This window comes from Penicillium diatomitis (assembly GCF_028827545.1).
Source record: "Penicillium diatomitis strain IBT 30728 chromosome Unknown utg000001l_segment0_segment0, whole genome shotgun sequence".
Classification (NCBI taxonomy): domain Eukaryota; kingdom Fungi; phylum Ascomycota; class Eurotiomycetes; order Eurotiales; family Aspergillaceae; genus Penicillium; species Penicillium diatomitis.
In genome coordinates, this window is record NW_026623173.1 from 1,674,883 (window position 1) to 1,697,469 (window position 22,587).

The following is a 22,587-nucleotide window of genomic DNA, read 5'->3' on the forward strand; positions in this document are numbered from 1 at the left end:
GTCATTCGTCGTCCGCCGCTTATTGGCCTGAGGCCCAGAGTCGGAAGTCCCGAATGGGCGCCGGGCGGGGATGAGGTAAGCATTCCTTTCACATGCTTGTGCCTGAGCATGACGTCGAGGGCGTGAGACTCTCATCTGCTTATCTCCCGTCAATGAAGACATCCACTGCCTGTTTCAGGTGGACATCACTCACGAGAGAGCAGATGAGCTGCCTAACTCTATTCTTGTTGATCTGAGCCATCAATAATTACAACCATGGCGCGTGTTCCCTTTATCGGGCGACTGTTTTGGTACGTTTCGCCCTGCAGAGTGAAGTATACCTCGAGGGAAAAGTGAACTAAATTAAAGGGGCACAAGGTTCGAATATTTGGCGCTTTTCGCATCGTTATTACTGGTTCTCTTCGAGACGGTCATTCACTTGATCACATTTTGCCTTCGTGAGTCCACATCAACTCGTCTCCCGATTCCTCCCCAGACTACGAATACTGACAAAAAGGAACTACTAGCACTGCCCATCATCCACTTTTGCTATGAACAGTCAAAGTCTCTCTTCAACAGATTTGTATCTACGGAGCCACGAGGCAAACAGACCCAGGAAGAGAGACTTGCGGCCGCGATAGCTGACGCGTCCGATTTCACAGAGATCTGCTCTCTCTTCGGGTATGAAGCGGAAGAGCATATTGTTCAGACCGGCGATGGATATCTCCTTGGACTCCACCGATTGGCCTACAAAAAGGGCGAGGAGAACACAAAAGTCAACCAAGGAGCAGGAGGTATCAGCAAAAAGGTCGTTTATCTTCACCACGGCCTGCTCATGTGCAGTGAAGTGTGGGTCGCCCTCACAGATGAACAGAGATGTCTGCCGTTCCGGCTCGTCGAGCAGGGGTACGACGTCTGGCTGGGGAACAATCGCGGCAACAAGTATGCCAAGAAATGCGTTCGATTCTCGCCGGGGTCGAATGAGTTCTGGGATTTCTCGATCGATCAATTCGCCTTTCACGATATTCCCGACAGCATTGAGTACATTCTCGGTGTGACCGGCCAGCCGTCATTGTCTTATATTGGATTCTCACAGGGCACAGCGCAAGCCTTTGCGACTTTATCGATCCATCCATTGCTGAATCAGAAAGTCGACGTCTTCGTGGCGCTGGCACCCGCCATGGCTCCCTCGGGCTTGCGCAATCGTATCGTCGACTCACTGATGAAAGCGTCGCCCGACTTCCTGTTCCTCCTCTTCGGTCGACGCAGTATACTCTCATCCACGACCATGTGGCAAACGATCCTCTATCCACCTATCTACGTTCGGATCATCGACATGGCTCTTCGGGCCTTGTTCAACTGGAAATGTCGCAATATCTCCCGAACGCAGAAGCTCGCCGCATATCTGCATCTGTACTCATTCACCAGCACCAAGTCCGTCGTGCACTGGTTCCAAATCATCCGCAACAAAAACTTCCAATTCTTCGACGACGAGACTCACGCCCCATTCAGCGTCGTGGCCAGCGAACGCTTCTACAAGCCCGTGAAATACCCAACCCGAAACATCAAGACCCCCATCGTCCTTCTGTACGGAGACAGCGACAGCCTCGTCGACATCAACGTCATGCTCCAGGGTCTTCCCCGCGAAACAGTCGCCAAGGCCATCCCCGAATACGAACATCTAGATTTCCTCTGGGCGTCGGACGTGGATCGGCAGGTCTTCGGCCACGTCTTTGAGGCCCTCGAGAAATATAGTCAAGGCGCTATCGATCCAAGTGAGCCGGCTCTCCTTGAGACGCGGCAAGATGGTCGCTTTGCCATTGAATCTCGAGGCTCGAATACTTCTGCGCCTCGACTGCGCTCAAAGGAGACGTTGTTCACTGGCGCCTTGTGAATTTTTTTTTTTTTTTGATTTTTATTTCGGGGCCCCTTCGTGTCATATACCGATAGGCCGGGCCTTTTTCCCCTTTGTTGCAAGCCTCATCCATAGATCGGTCATTCCCCAGCACGTGTACATACACACCCTATTCCCCATCACGTTTGTAAAGTTCGTCAGCGCATTTCCCGTAGTCAACATCCCTCACCCTCTTCCATCCATCAGTGTAGCCAAGCCAATCGCCAAGGTGATCAAGAACACAACACACGTCTTACGCACGCACGCGAGAGCAACAAATTGGAGACGACACAAAAAACCCGTATATCGAAAGATGTTCAACGGTCGCCGCAGACACGGGGATATCTCCGGTATGGACGCTGAGCCATGCGAATCAACAAATTACAGCAGTAGACTCATTGCAGAACGTAAGCCACCCAGGCCTGCCCGGGACATGTGATGGACTACTAGACTTGAAACGGTTGGATTCGAGTTGAGGGCGGGATGGAAGCCCGCGGGGACGGAGAGGGTCAACCTTGGAAGTTACGCTTCGCCATGGCAGGGGCTGTCATGTTGTTACTTTGGGCTTTTATTTACCTTGCCGGGCGTGTAATGTTCCAGAAGAGCCCGGGAGTCCGGGACAACTTGTCCAGTCAGTCGGATGTGTCAAATAGTCGCTTCTGAACCGCATCAACTAGTCTTGCAAGATCAGGCAGGGCAACACAGTAACAGAGACCGCACTGAGACAATCCATTCCTTTTAAAGTTAAATCTCTGCGTTGTGAAAAAAAAATACATACTGAGAACATAAAAAGTGCACATGGGTTGACCGCGTGCCATCGTCCAGGAAATCAACCTCGTGGAATTTGAAGAACAAATGAAGCGTGTGAACCCATTGAATAGAAAGGAGCGCGCTCATGATAGGGTAAACAACTGTAACGATAATAGAAAGCCATGCCCATGAGCTAGCGGGCAGCCGGGCACTCGTTCAAGGGAAAATTCACACCAACTCCAACCACCCACCCCTGACTCAGTGTGAAAAAAGAAGGTCATGGTGGAACAAACGCCTCTTTCCCGCACTCAAAAGGTTTCATAAAACACAAAGGGGAGAGAGAATCAAGACTCCCCGATCTCAAAAGAATCAAAAGTACAGAGTCGAACAAATCGCATTGAAAGGCAAGGACACTTATTCATCCTCGCCGTCGGGACCATTGGCGATACTCGTCGCAGCGCTAGTGGCACTCTCCTCCTTCGGTTTGTTGAAGGTAAGCTTCAATTTTGGTTGAGCTGGTGTGCCGGTCGTCTGAGGGGTAGCAGGGCCGGAGGGACCACCGGTCGATTGGCCTTCACCCGCAACGGATTCGCCGCCATCAAAGTTAGCAAACTGCGGATGGTCCGCGGTGAGCTTCTTGAGCTCTTCCACACATTTAGCCTGTTTCATTGTCAGCAATCAAAGGACTTTTTGGTACACGAATTTCCAATCAACACAAAATGACCTACCTCAATGGCATTGGCATCCTGGAACAAAAGACTGCCGTCCTCATTGAAAGTCCGAGCGTTCTCGCAGAGAAGATGGATATCATCCCGGAACTCCTTCATGCTCTGGTAATCATCACGCTTGATCTTCTTCTCAATCATGTCAATGGCAATAGGGTTCTGGATGATCTTGTAGTAAGCAGGATAGTGGTGGCGAGGAGGAGGCTTCAAGAATGGCTCGATGATCGAGCGAAGTACAGTGCCACCCTCTTCGCCGTCAGATTCCTCCAGCTCGACTTCTTCGGTCATCTCCTTCAGGGATGACATCACGCTGTTGACAATGCTGGTCAAAGCTGCGCGATCAGAGCTGCTTAGAGTGTCAGGAATCTTGGGCTGACGACCGCGCTTGCGCTTGGGCTGCGGTGTCTCTTCGGCCACTTCTTCCGCCTTGCGCTTGGGAGCCGGTCCACGACGCCGCTTGCGGGGAGGAGTCTCGTCGTTCTCGACGGGTTCGGGAGAGGATTCAATAGCACCTTGAGCCTTGAGCTTCCTCTTCTCCTTGCGAGCCTTGCGATCTTCACGTTCCTGCAAGTATTGCTCGACAACGTCGTCAATGTTCGCACCGCTCTCTTCACACTCAGCGACGAGTCTCGTCCACTCCTCAAGAGGAATATCGTCATCGTATCGTTTGACCTTACGCTCACGGGCGCCACGACCGTATACTTCCGTGATGGGCTCTTCTGTGATAGGAGCATCCTCTTGAACGTAGATATCAGGCAACTCCTCATCACACATCAATCGAGGATAACGACGACCAGGTCCGTATTCGTCATTCTGCTCTCGCTCCCTGTCCATTTGTTGGAACAGAGCAAGCTCTTCTTCAGAGCGGGCCATAATCTCGTTCAAGTCATCATCTTCCATTTCTTCCTGATCACCGAACTGTTCAGTGTCCTCAGTGGACTCCAACAGAGTTCGCAGGAACTTGTCTCGCTCTTCACTGGTTGATTTGTTATCGAACTTTCCGGCCTGAATAACCTTGCCATCCATGTCGAGCTTGAACTGCGCACGTTCCAGGATCTTCTCCTCGACAGAGTTTGAACTGATGAGTCGCAAGATGCGAACTTCATTCTTCTGGCCGATACGGTGAGCACGATCTTGAGCTTGCAGATCCTGGTGAGGATTCCAATCGGAATCGTAGATGATGACGGTATCGGCAGTCTGCAAGTTGAGACCAAGACCACCAGCACGGGTGGACAGCAAGAAACAGAAGTACTCGGAGTTGGGGTCGTTGAACACCTTCAGTAAGTCGGAACGATCATCAGACTTTGTGGCACCGTCAAGACGAAGGTACTTGAGACCACGCATGCGAAGGAAGTCTTCCATGATGTTCATGATCTGTGTCATCTGGAAGAACATAAGGACCCTGTGACCGGTGCGGCGGAACTTGGGGAGGACTCGATCCAGGAGCTCGAATTTACCGCAGGTTCGCCACAACAAATCATTCGTCATGCGACTGGGGTTCATCTGGTCTTCAACTGGTTCGAATACGAAAGGATGGTTGCAAAGCTTTCGCAACTGCATCAGCATGTTGCTGAGACCACGGACATTGGTCTTTCCACCCTTTCCGTCACTGACGGCCATTTTGTTATGAGTGACCAATTGCTTGTACAAGCGGGTTTGCAAAGCAGAGAAACGGCACTTGACGACACGCTCTTGCTTATCAGGAAGATCCTTCTCCACGTCCTTCTTCAGACGACGCAGCAAGAATGGGCGGAGAACCTTGTGCAGACGACGAATGACGAGCAGCTGCTCTTCTTCGGTGAGATCCATGCGGTCTTGACCGCCTGTATTGGCGAATGGAGTGTTGAACCACTCATCGAAAGACTTGACTGACTTGAAGATGTTTGGCAGAACGAAGTTGAGCAACGCCCACAGCTCAGGCAAATTATTTTGGAGGGGTGTACCAGTGAGAATCAAACGGTAGCGGGTGTGATAGTAAGTCGACAAGGTGCTGCTGAGCTTGGAGCTCGCGTTCTTCATACGATGACCTTCGTCAACGATCATGTGCGCCCACTTGATCTTAGACAAGATAGGGCGATCTTTGATGATGTACTCGTAAGTCGTCAAGAGAACCTGGAACTGGCCCCACCGAATTTGTTGCTGTTGCTGCTTGCGAGCGTTTGGTGGCCCTTTGTACACCACCTTCGTGACCGAAGGTGCCCACTTCTCAAACTCCAGTGTCCAATTGGTCAAAGTACTCAGTGGCACAATGACCAAGAAAGGTCCATTATTCCGTTTCTTTTCAATGATGTAAGTGATCAAACTGATGGTTTGAATCGTTTTTCCAAGACCCATTTCGTCCGCCAAAATACCGTTCAGGTTGTTGTTATACAGTGAGATCATCCACTGGAGACCCTTGAGCTGGTACTCCTTCAGGGTACCGCCGACAAGGATGGATGGCTGTTCCGTAACGGTCTCCTGAATACGATGGGCGACGGCGTAATAGTCCATCTTCTTTTTGCCGGTTCCATCGTCATCTTCGTCACTGTCGACGATCTCTTCGTCCTCGTCCACGAAATCTTCGTTATCGCCATAACGCTCGGCTTGGTTCCGCTGCTGCTGGCGCACGGAGTTCGCAAGCTCCTTCAGGAACTTGTCAGTCTGGCCAAGCAGATGGGAGATACGCGAGTCCTTGGCTTGTCCCAGGAGCTTCAGGTATGTCTCCTCATCGTTGGCCTTCAAGGCTTGCAGACGCTGCTTGGCAGTACGCTCGACACGCTTCTGCTCTTCGCGCTCCATGTGCTGGTGATGCTGTATCATCATGCGGCCCAGCTTGGTTGAGCGATTACGGCTTGCTACTGAGGCAGTGGCCATCTCGTGGCCGTGTGTCAGAATAGCCTGCAGCTGATCGAACTGCTTCTTCTTCTCACGTGTCTCACGGGCGTCGCGCTGCTGCTTCTCGAGCTTTTCGGTAATTCTCGCCTCACGGAGAGACGGGCGCTTCATGCGACGATGCACAGCCCGATTTGTCTGGTTGGTCTCAGCGGCGTCAAATCCGGAACGGCGAATCTTCTCTCGCAAAGCTTGCTGTTTGGCCCGCAAGCCGAGCGACTTGAGCTCGATCAAAGCCTTCAACTTCACTGAGTCATCTCCAGTAGGCGCATCGCTTTTGCTTGTGTCCCAAACACCGATACTGGTTGAAAGTTTCTCCAGCTCCTTCATACGAGCCGACATGCGGTTGTACACGAGCAACTCACGGTCCTCACGAACCTGACGCCAATCGATACCAGTGCACTCCAGAGCCGGAACGCGAGGTCGGTTGATGCGGTGCTTGTGGCCGTCGAAGTTGATGACCTTGTGAAGAGGCGTCTCGCTGAGGTCGTATCGTGTATACGAATCTTTCTCGGCAGGTTCACCAGTGGCGTCGCCTGAGGACGCCGCAGCACTGTTGTCTTGACCGTCCAATCCCTTCTCTGATGCGGTGGGCTTGTCGGTCATATTAGTCTGCTGTGACTTCTTGGCCGGGAACAGTTGCTGGTGTAGGGCAGGTGCGATAGGCTGATTCTTGGACAGTGTCTTGAAAGCCATGATCTGATTTCGAAGAGTAGCCAATTGTTCCGCCGAGAAGCTTCCTCCGCCAACGGTTGGCCCCTTGCGGTTGACTCCAGGTTGAAGATTGGCGGATTGGCTGTCGGCATTTTGTCCAGTCATTGAGGAAGCGGATGGGTTTCGAGCTATGGTGAGATCACCTTTTGTCAGTACTAAGGATCGTCATACTTGGCTCGTGTCCAGGACAAGAACGACTGACCGTGAAGTCCGTTGGCAGCAGCATCAGACATAGCGCCATTCTGGGGTGCGTTCATGTTCATGGCGTGAGAACCCTGTTGCTGAGCTTGTTGCGCCTGTTGCTGACGTTGTTTCTGCTTCAAGACTTGCTGACGCTGTATGGTGGCGAGCAATTGATGGGCTTTGATGTACTCGGGGTCATTAGGGCTGACACCCTGCTCTTGCATCTGCTTGAATTTCTGTGGCAGTATTAGATTGGGCCGTAGCAAGCGCGAAAAGGAAAAAAAAAACATATGGGGCAGCAGAAGGGCAGTGACAATATAGGTATCCGGAGCAGAATGATTATATACAGCTCAATTAGAATGAAGCATGTGCCACACTAACCTGAAGAACCTCCTGCACATGTTGCTGGGTAAGATTGGCTGGTAGGGCGTAATTGCCTGGCGCCATGGTAGGCGCCGATTGCAAGGAAGCCATGATGAAGATTTGCGTTACTTGATCAATTCATAGATGGTGAACCAAAGCGGCGTTAGGTTGCGACGCGACGCGAGCCGATACGGAAGGTAGCGTGGCCTAAATAATGCGATGGTTCCACTGCAATACGATACCAGGTCGCGCCCAGGCGGGACAGGGAGGAACAGGTAGCGCGACCGTAGGTGGGTGGGCAATCGGATGGGTGATGAGGTGCGCGCCGGGGGCGGAGGGTGAGAGATAAGTGAGCTTGAGGTAATATCAACGGGTCTTGTTGAGAATCTTGGCGATGGATGGGGGACGATATTTGGGCCTGGTGGCCGGAGCTTCGGGGATGCGATCGATGAATGGAGCTGGGTGGCAGAGTGGCAAGTGCGGGTATTGCTGCTTGCTGGGGGACAATACGGAGAGTTGGAAAAGCGAGTAAGCGTGACGGGCTGCGCGTAAGCCTGATGGAGAAGGGGGGGGGACGCAAGAAAAAAGGTTAACTTGCGCTGGTTATGGCGCGTCGCAGAGGTGGATGGATGGAAATGGAGATAGAGGGGACCGAGTTGCGCGACTCGCTCGGGGAGACCTGGTGCTTTCGCTGGAGAAGGCGACAGGGCGACTCACAACAGGAGGACCGCGAGAGGAGATTTCCAGTGCTGGTCACGGGTGGTCACGAGGCCGCTCTGGGTGCTGACTCAGCTGTGTGTGCTTGGGCTTACGCCGAGTACCGCGCACTTTGAATACCGCTATCGTACACTGAGACACTACATTAGTACATGTGGATCATTTTCACGCCTGAGACTCAAGGCATTCAATCTCTATTTCCTCGACCACTTACGAGATGAAGGGCCTGAGATAAGATAACCTACTAATTCAATCATTTCTTTGGAATTCTTGATTGTCACTCTATCCAGTCAACTCTCTTGTCCTATCCTAGCGATGCAATGACTGATCAAGCCACCATGCCAATAAATAGATCTAGGTCAATCGTGGCATCAGCCGGGCCTCTATTTCATCTAGGTGGTACCTTCACGTGCGGCAGCCAGTAGGCCCAGTACCCGTCAACTAGATATATCTTTCTCACATAGAAGATACGGTTGAACAGAACCGGGCTTGCAACGCCTCCTCCCTACCTGGATGCAAGCGCAAGGCTCAGATAAATGTCTTGAAAACGCACAAGGCTGCATCAATTAACACTCGACATCGCTGCATCCATTTCAATACTACGGTTGTCGCAAATGGGAGAAAACGGGGACAATTGAAAAAATTGATAGGCTTGCTTGTATGACTGGTGATACAAAGACAGAGAGGGACAGATCTCCTTGAACTCGACCCCAGAGAGCAAAGTTCAATCCACAAAACACACCAGCATCGATAGGAAAAGTTCAGCGAAGGAAAGCTATGAAAGAATATGAAAAGAAAGCAAAGCGTTTTTGATTGCGCTCCTGGCAAGCCGCCGCGGAAAGCAGTGACTAAAATCAAAGCAAGCGACTTGAAAAAAAAGGGGGTACCGGCCCATGCATCCCCCAGCTTGGGCGACAGCAGTTAAAAGAGGAAAAGCTACTGGCCAGAGTAGATTACGTTCTCCATTCTCCACGGACTTGGGTGAGCCTACAGGTCGGTCACCGTGACCAAGGACCGCTTCATGGGAGGTGGTGGAGGTGGCGGCTTCTTCGCACGCGAAGGGGGTGGTGGAGGTGCCTTCTTCGTCATGCCCGACGCATTCAACGCAGTGGAGCTGGGACGACGGGAAGGCACGCTGCCATGAGAGGTCGCAGGGGAGATCGAACGGCCATTGTAGGGTCGCTCTGGGCTGGAGCGGCCATAGGAGCTGGCCTCCGAATCCGCGTACGGGTCCGCGAGGAATCGTCCTCCAGCAGGTTGCACGCTGTTCCGCCGAGGCACCACGGTATCGCTCGCGGTGCGATGCATCCACTGGTTGGACGCGGGGGAGGTTTCGTGTCGCAGTTGAGTTGGGCTTTCGAAGGTGGGTGTTCGGTTGAGGATTGGTCGCGCGTAACCGCTGCTTGGGGGATACGCCTCGCGTGCGGATGAGTCGCCACCGTAGTTTGAGACCGTCCGGTTGGATCGAATCGTGGGTCGATTCTCCGTCACCGTCTCCAATTCCTCCTGCAGGGGTTCATATCGTTCCTGATACGAATGAGCCGTGTTCGACCGAGCTCGGCTGGGACGTCGTGGGGGGGATGGCGCTTGGCTGCACCCGGCTGGCCATTCACTGCGAAGCTGCAGCAGCACCTCCCGGCATCGTTCGTGATACTCGAGCTGGGCCTCCAAGAAGGAACCCAGATCCATCACACTCTCTGCTTCGGCGTCCTTGATGTCCTGCATGCGGCGAATCACATCATCGTTGGCCTCCTCGTATTTGACCTTTTGCGTGCGCAGCTCCTCCTCCACGCGGAAGTCTTCCCGTTTCGCCTTTTCCATTTTCGACAGAGACGTATCGTAAGCCAGTCGACGGCTGTCCAGCTTCTTCCGAGCGTGCTGTGGAGAGACAAACATCATTAGGGATCAATCTCGATGAGTAGTTATTGTGCATCACGTACATTGTAGTCCTTCATCTGGGCCAAGGATCTCTCCAGCGACTCAAGCCAGCTCGATGTCGCCTGTGAGATGTAGCTCTCTTGAATGCGCGCGATGCGCTCTTCGGTTCGTCCGAGCACTGGGTCACGTCAGATTGCTGAACGGAAGGATTGAAGAAGAGGGATGTTGGTCGACACTGCACATCCACACCATGGAAACTTACTGGTCAAACACTGTCCGTATTCGGAATTGCCATCAAAGTCCTCTCCGTGGGCCACCATGCTGCTACCGAGGTGCGCAATAGGAAGGGTCTTCTCCTTGTCATCGCCTTCGCTACGCTTCGAGATGGCTTTGACATACGCCGTCATGGACTTGTGGATGCGATCGACGCCTGGAGAGAATTTGGTCAGCTGGTGATCAAAGACTGGGGGAATCGCGAGAACTGTTTTTCATTGATGATTTTCTCCAGATCATACCTTCTTGTCGCACCCCCATCTCCGTCTCCAGGGCTTTGAAATCATCAGACTGGCAAGTCTTCACCTCGCCGCCCATGCGCTCACCCGCCCACTGCTTCAGGCGACCGATTCTCTTGTTCATATGCATGATGGGTCTGGGTTTGAGTACTGAGTAGAAATTGAGTGTTGAGTGTTGATCGACGATTACTATGCCCAGCACAGCTAGTGAAACGGGTGGATCGGGTCGGTCAATACAACGAATGTCACGTAAAAAGCGATTGTGACGTGACCTCAACGAAAGACGGATCGACAAGGGTCACGATTTGGAAGATGGATTGCGAGTGAAACTCCCTGCACGAGATGGGAGGATGTGTGTGTGAGAGACTGTGTTGTGGATAGTCCACCCGCCAGCAGCCTGCTCGTGGAGAAGAGAAAAGAGGAGGCCGAGGTGTGAGAGAGAGAGAAAGATCAGAGGGGGAGAGAGATGAAAAGGAAGGGGGGGGGGGTTGGGAAGGCAGCCACCGAGGAGGAATTGGCAGAAAGGGGAGGGGGGTCAATTGGAGAAGAAAGAGTAAAAAGAGAAGGAGCGAGGTCCAAAGAGGACTTTGCACAGGATAAATGAGAACACCGGAGCTACTTCCAGACGCGTAGGACGCTGGATCATTGTCAATTTGTCGCCGGAGTCGAGTAGTAGCGTCGCAGAGTGTCCAGAGTGTCCGGAGCGTTGCAAGTTGATTTGTCGCTCCTGAATCTGATTGTTTCCCCACCCCCTCATTGATGCTTTTTTGGGAAATCATCGTGGATTTGGGTCATATTGGTCGGATACGCCACCGCGGCCCAAACGGGCGATTCCAGAATGAATGCAATCTCGGGTTCGGTCTCAGTCGAAGCTTCCCTGCATGCAGACACGCTGTGGATGTCGATCGGTGGAGAAGAAGAACAACCGGAATGTAAGTACAGACAGTTCTACCGAAGTGCAACTCCAGCATCAGTTGGGATTGGACTCCTGACCTCTTCAGCAGACGACAGATTGAGAACCGACTACGGCTTCAGTCAACTCTCCTCGTGGCAGGAACTGGCTGTGGTCCAGAGTCTAGTATCCATCCAAATTCTGGACCCCGAGCAACAATTAGAATTTAGTCCTATAGAGTAAGTGTCTACTAGTCTAGTAGTATAGAGTATACTGTAAAATAATGGAGAAACGGTAAGCTCTTGCCGACCAGCGGACCTGCTTATTGGGTTGATAGTTGTTTAGAAAACTTAAATTCACAACCAGGATCTTGGTGGCTCAAGAACCGGGTGCTGCAGTGTTTTCCAAGTGTCCATGGCTTCAGTCTCCCTGCTGAATATGCTTTCTCCTGACCGAATCGTGAATGGAGACTCTTGGCGGGGGCTTTACCTTCTCCTGCAGTGACACGCGTTGGTGGGCCGATGAAGTGGAGAGGAAAAGGTCGCTCTCGCCAAGGAGCACAGCACAACGAGGCCCCGGTACTCGGGAGTCCAGTCCCATCACTTCTGGAGTCCTGTGTACCTGGACTGAGCAACGTCCGCCTAGTAATTCCTGAGGAGTAAGTTGCTACTACTGAGTATTCAGTACTTAGACTCACAGGGACCGTAGTGCTCTTGCGAAATGGCCCCTGGGTTGGACATCCGCAGCTTGTCTCCTACTGGAACGCCAGGTACCGGGGTCTGAGATCCGAACGTTATGCTTGCTTTTCGGACGAATCTCGTTCTCTCTCTCTCTCTCTCTCTTTGTCCCACTGGCTCTATCTCTCTCTCGTCAAATGCTAAATTTATCTGAACCACCCATTCAGTGAACCGCCGGACGTAATCGTCCACACAATCCACCGAACCCACTCACCACCTCGTCGATTCCAGAACCGGTTCTCAGAAGGTTTGCCACCCCACAGGGGACAGGATCACTGAGACTGGAGAGCACAAACAAGCCAACAGGTTGGACCTGGTCCTACAGCATGAAGTACCATTGTACTCTACAAAGTCTGCAAGGGATGATTCGGGAGTGTTGGACCACTGATATTGTCCCTTTCTCCCCCGTTCTTCATACCACTCTTAAAGATTTTCTGATATGTACCTAGAAAGACGGTACTGCGAGAGAGCAGACGCTCTCTTATGTAATCCACTTAGAGCGATTACCAGTGAGTACTACTGGAGTACCTGTTGATGTACCATTCTATCACATACTCTAGACTCAGTGGGTGGGCTGGTCCGGTGCTCACTGCTCACTGCTGTAAGAGCAGGTTTCAACAGTATATATCATGATTGGCGCTTCTCAGAACATGATGCCATGCAACTCATGAGTGGTCGCAGGAGTTGTGGGTGAGAAGAAGAAGTGCACGGAGCCCCGGAGGCCGCATTCAAAACGGGTTGGTTTCGTCCGCGTTTCAAGGAAAACTCCTCTGAGACAAGTCACTGGCAAGTCGCAACGGTGGCAATGGTCACACAGGATGCAAATACGTATTATCTTGGACTCATTCATCACGGTTCCGTCTTGGGTGTCGTTGTTCCTGGGCTCGTACTCATCGATCGACTTTCAGCAGCCATACGTGAGTGGAAATCGTACTTAGTCCTTAAGTACAATGCTACACGGCAATCTCGAATACGAAGCTTACGTGGAGACTTACGATGTATACGCCGTATACGCCGCAAGACATTCCGATATCTGGTTGTCCCTATTGACTCGACCCCCACCAGAATGGAAAGAAGTGGGAAATAGGGCCGTGGAGTGGTTTCCCAAGTCACTAGGATACCAATCTGATTAGGAGGGATAAGTCTCACATAACCGAGTCAAGGAAGAGACTCAGACAAATGACTGCTAGTACATCACTACCTAATATATTTATCATTCAGTTACTTGATCATAACTAACAAGCGATCGTCGCCCACGAACGACCTCGATGGAGTCGATGACTCGATGCGACATTACAGTGGTACATCCGAAAATCGTACCCCGCGATCTAGAACAGAGGGGTCCGACGATCCTACCGTTTCTAGCCGTGTCCAGTACTCCAGGAGTGCAGTAGTAGTGAGTAGTGTGTACTCGACGGTAGACCCCAAATGCTTCCTTGAACGACACCAAACGCCTGGACCGCCGCTTATTGTCCGGGGGATTCGATCTGATGGGAACAACGGGCGGGTTGGAATAAGTGTAGAACGCACGAGGTCAACTACAGCGTAATAGCGTACATTTGCAGGTCCATATACCGCGGGCCGACAGAGGTCAGTTGTTCTAGTACATATTCTGTACATTGTACAATCCAGTAACTAGTGAATGTACACATGTCCCCGATGTGTGTCAGATATGGTTCATCCTCTCACTGTAATTGCCAAGCGAAACTGTGTCAAGGAAGGGAGGAGCTCACGCAATTTTTGTATATGGCATATCTCATGACCACGAAATTTACAAATCAGGCCAGCGCCTAGTCAAGACCGGGCAGGTCTAGATCTAATGTAGCCATCGATGGTGTCTTGGGCTCGGCCTCGGGCTCAGCCTCGAGCGCTAGCACAGCATCAAAGTCATTCCACACAGCATCAGCAGTCAGAAAACAGTCTTGATGGACTTCAGGCAAATGTGTCCCTTCCATAGACCCCAGCAAGATCGGCCCGGGCCACCGACCATTCATCCCCCCAACGGAACTGTTCTCACTACAAATTTCCTCCGGCATCTCCCGGAGCAACACTTCACCATCAGACCTGGAAGCCGAGACACTACTCAGGCGTGTCGCAGAGTCCGACCCTGACCAGGAATCCCATTGGACAAGACCACTCATGTACTGACCAGGCGTCACGCCCACACGTTTCTTGAACACCCGGTGGAAGTGACTCGCCGTCAACCCAGCCTGAGCCGCCAGATCCTGCAAGCGCGGTTTCAGCCCTACCGCAAGCTGAGCCCGAATGGTCTCACACGCCTGGTCCACAAAAGCCGTCTGGGGGTGGTTTGCAAGCGCCGTGCCTTCTGCTTGGGGCCGGCAGCGCTTACACGCTCGAAACCCGGCGGTCTCGGCTTGCGCTGCGGTGTCGAAGAATTGGACGTTGGCGCGCCGGGCAAGTCGGGCGGGACAGCATGGGCGGCAGTAGATCTTGGTGGTGCGGACGGCGTAGACGAAATCGTTGATGGTCGGGTCGCGTTTGGTGATGGCTTGCCAGCGCTGCGAGGAGTTGAGTGTGTGGGTGGGTTGGGCTAGACGGGGGAATGGGGTCCTGTGCACTGGCTCGGAAGCGTTCATCGTGAGCCAGGATTAATGCCAGACAGCTAGTAATCTGCGACACGGATCATGATGAAGACATGATGTGTTTGCGTAGCAAAACACTCCAGTCAGACTGTGATGATAACCGGGCTGAGGCTGAAATGTGTCAACCATGATCGAGTAGGTCGAGGACTCGAGGACTCGAACACAGTCTAAGTTACTTAACACACCCAAGCTTACTAACAGTCACATGGCCCGCGATGGAGCTGTGGTCTGCAATTGAACTGCCGACTTCCATGGGGGACGGACCCGGTCCTGGGGCTGTGATTGGTCATATTGACAGCATCATTCAAACCCCACCCGTCAATAGTCTGAGTCAGTATCGAGCCTGATTGAGGTGGAGTTACTCGAGGATGGGTAGGGGCAGGTAAGAATAGCAATCTATATCAACCTGAACTCTGTTGTTTTAATCGGATGGTGATCATTTAGCGGGCGATTCGCATCTTGTTTTCTGGAGCGGAATTGTTAGACCCGTTGTATTGTTGGAGAGAATCCATGACCCAATGCTTGGACGTCTTTTGCGAACTTACGTATTGACTGCGTGATATATAAATTCCATGTATCACGCTTGAATTGAGACCACGTGGACCCCACGCTATGCCATTGATAGAACCCAAGACTTGATGTAGTGCTGGCACAGCAGGGAAGGTACAGGCACAAATTCCAACGAGTACATCATTGGTGTCTCCGAGGTAGATTTCTCAACATTAAGACAAACTACTTACAGTACATCTCCCGCCTTGTAAGAACCAACATCGCCTCATATGATAAGAAGGATAGGTTTGAATTGAAAAGAACGGGAGAATTGACAGCCGCACCGCTCACTCCTGTCCACAGACAGGTCCAAAAGATCAATACACACCAACATGGTTGAGAGCATCCAGTTTACCCGTTGCAATTGTTGCCAAATCGGATGTCTAAGTACGAGAGGACCCAGAATACCTACATGCAGTTCAGTCCATCCTATAGACCCTGACCTCATCTGCAGATTTGAGAGAGGTTCATGCTTCAAGGACACGAGATCAATGCACATGCTCGACAAGCCGTGGCCACGTGAGATGCCGACGGGCTAAAATGGATGGGACGAAGGCGCATTCCTTCAATCTCGACTATTGGACGAAAGCACGTAATTGGGCCATGCAGGTAGATCATCAAGCACGCTTTTGGAGACCTGGTGTTCCTAGTACGGTACATGGACCAGTGAGGGAATGGCCCATTAAGCCCGTCTGACTGGAGCGGAGAGCCTAGCCGGAATACATTTGGTAGCACCCGGATAGGAATTGCCTCAAGATGATGTACACTCAACAACAGTGACTTCGACCACCTGTCAAGCCTCTCTTGAACCTACAAATGGGACGGACCAGAACGGGCGTGAAAAAAAATGAAAAGGTGTATCATTCCAAGAGCCGTCAAGGGCCTTTTTTGACTTTTCCGTTCTGCCATGACATGATGAGGCCAGCCTTGGACCCCATCGCCATCACCCTTCTGGTTTTGTTCGACCGTCAGACAAAAGGATGGTGGCCACAACCTTAATTCGCTAAGGGCGCATGGGACGCCTATCCGCATTCGCCTAGATACATATGTCTCATTGCAGAAGTCCATTTTCAACCCGTCACAACAAAAACTCCACGTAAACGCACGCTTAATCCTTGGTCTTCTGGGTACCGCGGAGCAGACCGGTTCTGCGGGCGGCAATAAGACCGGCCTTTTGACCCTGGGCAGCGTAGCGGGAGATGGTCGAGGCCTTACCGATGTGCTGGTGGTTACCACCACCGTGAGGCTATATTGCAGAAGTCTCGTTAGATTGCACCCTGGAAAAGAAACTGGACAGGCTTCCTCGGCAGGGAAAGGGCCGGAACTTACGTGATCGACGGGGTTCATGGCAACACCACGAGTCTTGGGCCAAGAGTTGCGCTTGACAGCGAACTTGTGCTTGGCGCGGGAGGCCTTGAGCAAGGGCTTGTCGGTACGACCACCACCGGCGACGATACCAACCATACCACGGGCAGTGCTCTTGATGACCTTCTTGGCACCGGAGGGGAGCTTGACACGAGTCTTGCCATCCTCATTGTGGCCAATGACGGTAACGTAGTTACCGGAGGTACGGCCAAGCGCACCACGGTCACCAGCCTTCTCCTCGACGTTGGAGATGACGGTACCCTCGGGCATGGAGGCGAGAGGGAGGACGTTGCCGACGGTCAGGCCAGCGTTCTTTCCGGCGTAGATGAACTGACCGGTGTACATGCCCTCGTTGGCGATGAAGGTCTCGTTGATCATCTTGAACTTGTAGGGGTGACGGAATTGGACCTTGGCGAGGGGAGCACCACGGCCAGCATCGTGGATGATCTCCTTCACAACACCGCGAATGTATCCATGACGCTCAGAGTAGTCAAGAGTACGGAACTGGGCGGGAGCCTTGTTGAGACGGGTGTTGGCCGCTATAGAGAAAGGGAAAAAAATTGTATCAGCATTTCAATGTCTTTGGAATTCGAATGGGTGTCCTCGATATCGCAATCTCATGCTCTGTCCTCGTTGCTGTCGTTTGTCGCGCTGACGCAGATGATCGGGCTGGGATTGGAATTTTTGATGCGATCGCACTCACTGAAAATGGAGCCACGGCCCTTCCTCTGGTTGCGGATAACGCGACCCATGGCGACTGTCTAATTGATGACCTGTGTTAGTTTTTGCGAAGTGACAGGTCCAGTCGATTGCCGGCAAAGACTGAGTCGAGTGGGAAGGGGAAGTGTCGTACCTCGAATTGAAGATGGGACTTGTCGTTGAGGAGATTGAGAAATGCTCGGGGAATGGGACTGTGTGGGCTTTAGGGTGCGGTCGCTAACCTAACCGAATCAGCGTTAGCGCAACCATTGATTAGATAATCACATGACCCCGGCTGGGCTGCCGCCCGTTAGCCAACTTGAGGACTTTCAAGCCTACCAGCAAGCGAAACCACAAGCACAAATTGAAGGGATATTTCCCGCTGAGAAGTCTTGATCATTCTACAGGAGATAATCGGATCGCTGTCATATCAGGAGGCTTATTTGAATTCTCCTTGTTGATGAATCTTATTGACGCAACAAGAGATGGAGGCGGCTCATTGTGTCACGTGACGATATCAGTAGCCCTGACGCCAGTCAAGTACAGTCTTAGCCTCGACAGGGCCAGAGTCCTCGAGTTTCGTTGTGATTCATATCCACTTATGGTTGAACTACATCATGCTTGTTGATGGTGTAAAGTCAACGCATCTGACCAGAAGCCTTCAATCGACTAGCAGCTAGATATTTCTATAATATGCGAACGCCTGGTTTTGCACTCACTCGTCCTTGATGGATTTTGGCTTTGATGTTTGAAGACACTCTTTTTGTTTTTGGTTCTCATGATTTCATCTCGAGTGCCGAAGCTGATTTCACGTTTCGGGATATCAGAACTTGGGCATTACTCTCCATCGTGCAATGTCCAAGGCCCCAACCTCGCATCGTAGCTATTTAGAATTAAACTCGAATTCTAGACCTCAGTTATTTGCCTGATTTTCAGAAATCATATGTCGACTACGAAGTCAACATATGTAATAAGTTAGTCCTTATCTCAAGCCAGAGGATTTCCGAAAGATCCATGACCTCGTGTCCACGAAGGCCCTAGTCACTCGTGACTACAGGCTGAGCTGCCATGAAGATCTGAAGACATGCTACCACGGCCCATCACACTACGAGGCCTTGCTGTGTGATACGACCCGAAAGTTCTCCATCGCTTGGATTTCTAAAAATACAATCAAGCAATGACGATCCGGCAGATATAATCGAATGAGTTGCAGAACATTGAAACATCATCTTGCTGAATAGGGCGCGTTTACACGATTGCAGGATACACTGGTTGCTCTGCGTAGCTTACTACAGTACTTCATTACTGCGGCCAATAAGTGCATCTGGGAATGATTGTTTGTACTTGATACAGTCATACAGCAAGCTTTAAGGCCAAGACACTGCAGTATTTACTTCACTGTAGCTGCAGTCCTCGGGAGCATGATCCATGAGTCTAGGTTCAGTAGGTAGGTAGGCTACATACCTTAGAAAACTTACGGCTCTTGTTGGATCGTCTTTTCAGACCGAAGTTCTGATGGTACTTTTCAAACACCGTTCTCAAATCTTTCCTCATGATATCGCAAAATTGTATGTATTATGTCCGCCTTCTAAGCACGGCCTGTTATCAGTCTTGAGAACCTTATCTTCGTTCCCAAGTGTTTCAATCGGCCGCCTTTACCTGTTGCTGTGTGATCCTTTCAATGCTTCTCACATGCGAGCCTGAGTCAAGAACGAACAGCACGTTATAACTGATGACTCTCTGATACTCGCGCCGGGCCCAGAAGGTCTATTTACTACGGATCTAGGGGAGCGTAACAAGGAGGCTTACGGCTTCAACTGCAAACTGTACTGAACGCGAGTAGAAGAAACCATCTAGTTAAGTACTATCCTAAATCATCTTCTTCTAGGACTATACTACCAAAAATGGACCTCTTCCCAGATTAATCATCCTAGACGGATGCTTCCCTATTCTATGTAAAAGATGGACAGGGCTTCTTAGGTGAATAGTAATTAGACGATATCAGGATCTATCCGCGGTGATACTTGCCTTTGTTGCCTTCCCCGCGAGGTGACGACCACAATTAAAGTAGCCGACTGCGAAGGAGGAGTGTAAACACGGATCGAGGGAGGCCTTGAGGAAGTTCCACGCGCAGAAAGAAGTGGGATTTAGAGTCAAGACACAAAGCGTCCCTACTACGTTGATGTTCTCTGCTACGTCTCTTGTTCCTCCTCTCTCTCCTCATTGAAAGCTTTACTCTCTTCGGTAACTCCGCGCAACAGACGGTACTACTATGAGCCCCGAGCCTCGGGTACTCGGATTTTCGAGCCCGTAGCCCTTGATACTCCGTGAATTTTCGTATACAACAACCTCCAATTACACTAAGTGTATCCATGAAGTATAAGAGGTATCTTGTTAATTGAAATTCTCCATAATGTACGTTAAACAAACTCCCAAATGAAGTATTGCTCTAGTCAAAGCCTCTTAAATAAGATACCCGCTAACCGGGCGTTGTTGAGACGCACGGCTATGGACAGATTATACGTTATGGTGACTGTACGAGTCTACAGCACTACAGATACGAAAGACTCGGACGATCGAGCCGCTACTCGACTATTCAGGCAGCAGTCATGGGGTGACATTAGGTTGTTGTTACTGCAACTGGTGATCCTGCCGATCTGTCTGCCTTATTGTTGCTGTATGGCAATTACCTTTCTTTTTCAAAGCAATGGAACTGCGGCCGCCGGCGCGATTGCCGACGTGACGCTTCCTTGCGCGGGCTCCATCGCTCTGGACTTGCCATTGGCATCTACCCCCATAACATCCAACATGGCAACATCGGACTCCGACCTCTCGTCGCTATCATCGGCGCCTCCTACGGATGATGAGACCGCCATTGCCCTCGACGAGCCTGTCGGTATCGCGAAATACTTCAGGAAGGAGTCCGAGACTCCGCCGCCAAAACGAGAGCCATCGCCGCCGCATGATTACATCTTGGCAGATAATCCTACCATTGCGGTGAGTGATGCAAAGCTAGAAGATCTTTTCTATGAACGCGAAGTATTTCTACTCTGAGTGCCGCGTCATTCATCTCTCGAGGCTTGTATGCTGACCTGGTGCAAAATGTAGTTTATCGTCACGTTCCGCGCGCGTTTTCACGAGGCCTTTCCGCGAAGCCTTCCACACTTTGGTCCACAGGACATTGAGAAGGGAGTTGAAGGTCTGGTACCTGGCGAATGGATTGAGCGGCTTCTGTGCGCCTTACTGGGACTTGTTCTGAACCGGAAAAAGGACGTTGAGTATGATCGCCACTCAATTCCCTGGCCAACCCGGCGCGCTTAGCGCGTTCGTGGCCGCGCCTTCACCAAGTAGCATTGCGCTGACGATGGAATTTTGGCGATTCAGACGAAACCACTACACGAGGCCTTTAGAGGAGGCCATACACACACATCAGTCGCAATGGCCCAAGACCTGGGAAAGGAAGAATCCACTTCACGGTGGCCGCTCCTTTGCGACAATGTCGCCTGAAGAACGGGTACGCTTACGGCTTCTCTATTTAATTTTTACCCCGTCCATTGACGCCTAACGTCACAATCTCCACTGCAGCTCGAACTCCTACGAGCGCTGATCCTATGGTCGCTTGCTTCGTCCGATGCGATTCAAGCCAAGATAAAGGAATCGTACAAACAGGCGCGCCATGATGACGATCTGAACCAACCACTTTCAGTCCAACCTTGGGGCAGAGATAGCCTTAAACGCCGGTACTGGCTCATCGAGGGTCAGGATGATACCCACTTCCGACTCTACCGCGAAAGCAACCCATCTCTGAAGAACGTGACCTGGTGGAGTGTTGCTGGCGACATTCCGGAGATGCTGGCCATTGCCGATAGATTACAAGAAGAGAAAAGCGTTCATTCCAAGAAGCTTAGTGAGCGAATCCAGGCTGCCATTCCTCGCTTTGAGGCGTCTGAAGAGGTAAGTCGCCCGATGCACACGGATTCACACGCCGAACCATTGGCTGACCATATTTTGATCACTGCACAGAAACGCAGGCGTCGGGACTACCGGCTTGCAAGGAAGGCTGCTTTTGCACGCCCGGAGCTAGGTTTCTCCTTATACGAAGGCCGCACTCGCGGCAAAAAGCTTAAGTACACATATGACGACGATGAAGATATCTTCTCCGATGAACAGCCGACCAGACGATCCGCCCGAAATTCCTCTGCACTGTCTTCAAGCGAACCAGCGCGCCCTCAGTTCACGGCAAGCGGGCGACAAGTTAGGTCCCGAGCTGGCGGCGCCTATGGAGAGTCGCTTCTGAGTGGACAGCGAGAGGACTCCGAAAATGAAGAGGACGAAACAGAGAGACCGCAACGGAATCGTATGTCGTCTCGTTCGAACGGCTATTCTGGCTACGACCTGGACGATTTGGATGGCGAGTCGGAGGCCAAGTCTGATGAGAGCGGCAATGAGTGGGACGGAGGAGATGAAGACGAGAATGACTTGGAAGGTGATGAAGAAGAGGGCGAGGACGTGAGTGGAGATGAATCCGTGATCAACGGAGAGCCTCGAAGCTTGATGGTTCATCTCCGATACAGCAAACCAGGCGCATTTGAGGTATCCCAAGGTTCCGATGAGCCTCCTCCCCCTTCACAGCCTCTTTCAATGGTCCCTTCAACACCTACGACCGCCATCGGCACAGCACCCCTGGCTGCCGATTCAAGATCTACAGTGGCTCCGGGAGTGGCGACACCGAGCCAAGGAGAGACTTCATCGGCGTCGCAGCCTGAAGCCCCAAAAACGAACGGGATGCCGATGTCTGCCCTGCTGAATGCTTCGCAGGATAATCCCCAGGCGTCAAGCTCAGTCACCCAAGTGAAAGGTCCAACAGAGACCCAGACAAGGCCTCAGGACGAGCGTCGCCCAAAGCCAGCTGACATTGAAGTTCCGCCATCCACCTGAAATACCGGAAACTACCCGGTCGCTTGAAATGTGAATAATCACGATTGTATTTGCCCTTTACTCGGTCAACGTACAGATTGAAGGCGTGTATCTCCAGTGCCTCGCTGTCATTTGCCTTGTATAGATGCCAGTACAGAAGTGGACATGATTGAGGACATTGCGAGTTCAAGAGTAAAGTCTACCTATACTTGATGACATTAATAAGAACTCCCAAATGC

At 51.6% G+C, this 22,587-nt stretch overlaps 7 protein-coding genes across 7 annotated transcripts; 3 read left to right on the forward strand and 4 right to left on the reverse strand.

Annotated features, from left to right (window-relative positions):
• Positions 1-255: 255 nt before the first annotated feature.
• N7539_000489 (sterol esterase) lies at positions 256-1,873 on the forward strand (the record flags this gene model as incomplete). The annotated part of the gene is made up of 2 exons (XM_056930093.1): positions 256-290; positions 358-1,873. The coding sequence occupies 2 exons, from the start codon at positions 256-258 to the stop codon at positions 1,871-1,873; spliced, it is 1,551 nt and encodes a 516-aa protein (XP_056794386.1).
• A 1,164-nt stretch (positions 1,874-3,037) lies between these two features.
• Positions 3,038-7,590, reverse strand: N7539_000490 (putative RSC complex subunit (Sth1); the record flags this gene model as incomplete). The annotated part of the gene is made up of 4 exons (XM_056930094.1): positions 3,038-3,283; positions 3,352-7,088; positions 7,136-7,352; positions 7,498-7,590. The coding sequence occupies 4 exons, from the start codon at positions 7,588-7,590 to the stop codon at positions 3,038-3,040; spliced, it is 4,293 nt and encodes a 1,430-aa protein (XP_056794387.1).
• Positions 7,591-8,084: 494 nt separating this feature from the next.
• Positions 8,085-8,312, forward strand: N7539_000491 (uncharacterized protein; the record flags this gene model as incomplete). Its single annotated transcript, XM_056930095.1, has 1 exon — positions 8,085-8,312. The coding sequence occupies one exon, from the start codon at positions 8,085-8,087 to the stop codon at positions 8,310-8,312; it is 228 nt and encodes a 75-aa protein (XP_056794388.1).
• Positions 8,313-9,183: 871 nt separating this feature from the next.
• On the reverse strand, positions 9,184-10,716 carry N7539_000492 (uncharacterized protein; the record flags this gene model as incomplete). The annotated part of the gene is made up of 4 exons (XM_056930096.1): positions 9,184-10,074; positions 10,137-10,252; positions 10,337-10,537; positions 10,590-10,716. The coding sequence occupies 4 exons, from the start codon at positions 10,714-10,716 to the stop codon at positions 9,184-9,186; spliced, it is 1,335 nt and encodes a 444-aa protein (XP_056794389.1).
• A 3,289-nt stretch (positions 10,717-14,005) lies between these two features.
• mpt (putative DNA repair and transcription factor Ada) lies at positions 14,006-14,812 on the reverse strand (the record flags this gene model as incomplete). The annotated part of the gene is made up of 1 exon (XM_056930097.1): positions 14,006-14,812. The coding sequence occupies one exon, from the start codon at positions 14,810-14,812 to the stop codon at positions 14,006-14,008; it is 807 nt and encodes a 268-aa protein (XP_056794390.1).
• Positions 14,813-16,475: 1,663 nt separating this feature from the next.
• On the reverse strand, positions 16,476-17,484 carry N7539_000494 (60S ribosomal protein uL2; the record flags this gene model as incomplete). The annotated part of the gene is made up of 3 exons (XM_056930098.1): positions 16,476-16,613; positions 16,697-17,271; positions 17,436-17,484. 3 exons carry the CDS (start codon positions 17,482-17,484, stop codon positions 16,476-16,478), a joined length of 762 nt encoding a protein of 253 aa, XP_056794391.1.
• Positions 17,485-20,239: 2,755 nt separating this feature from the next.
• N7539_000495 (uncharacterized protein) lies at positions 20,240-22,369 on the forward strand (the record flags this gene model as incomplete). The annotated part of the gene is made up of 5 exons (XM_056930099.1): positions 20,240-20,428; positions 20,540-20,709; positions 20,816-20,945; positions 21,017-21,385; positions 21,455-22,369. 5 exons carry the CDS (start codon positions 20,240-20,242, stop codon positions 22,367-22,369), a joined length of 1,773 nt encoding a protein of 590 aa, XP_056794392.1.
• Between the last annotated feature and the right edge of the window lie 218 nt (positions 22,370-22,587).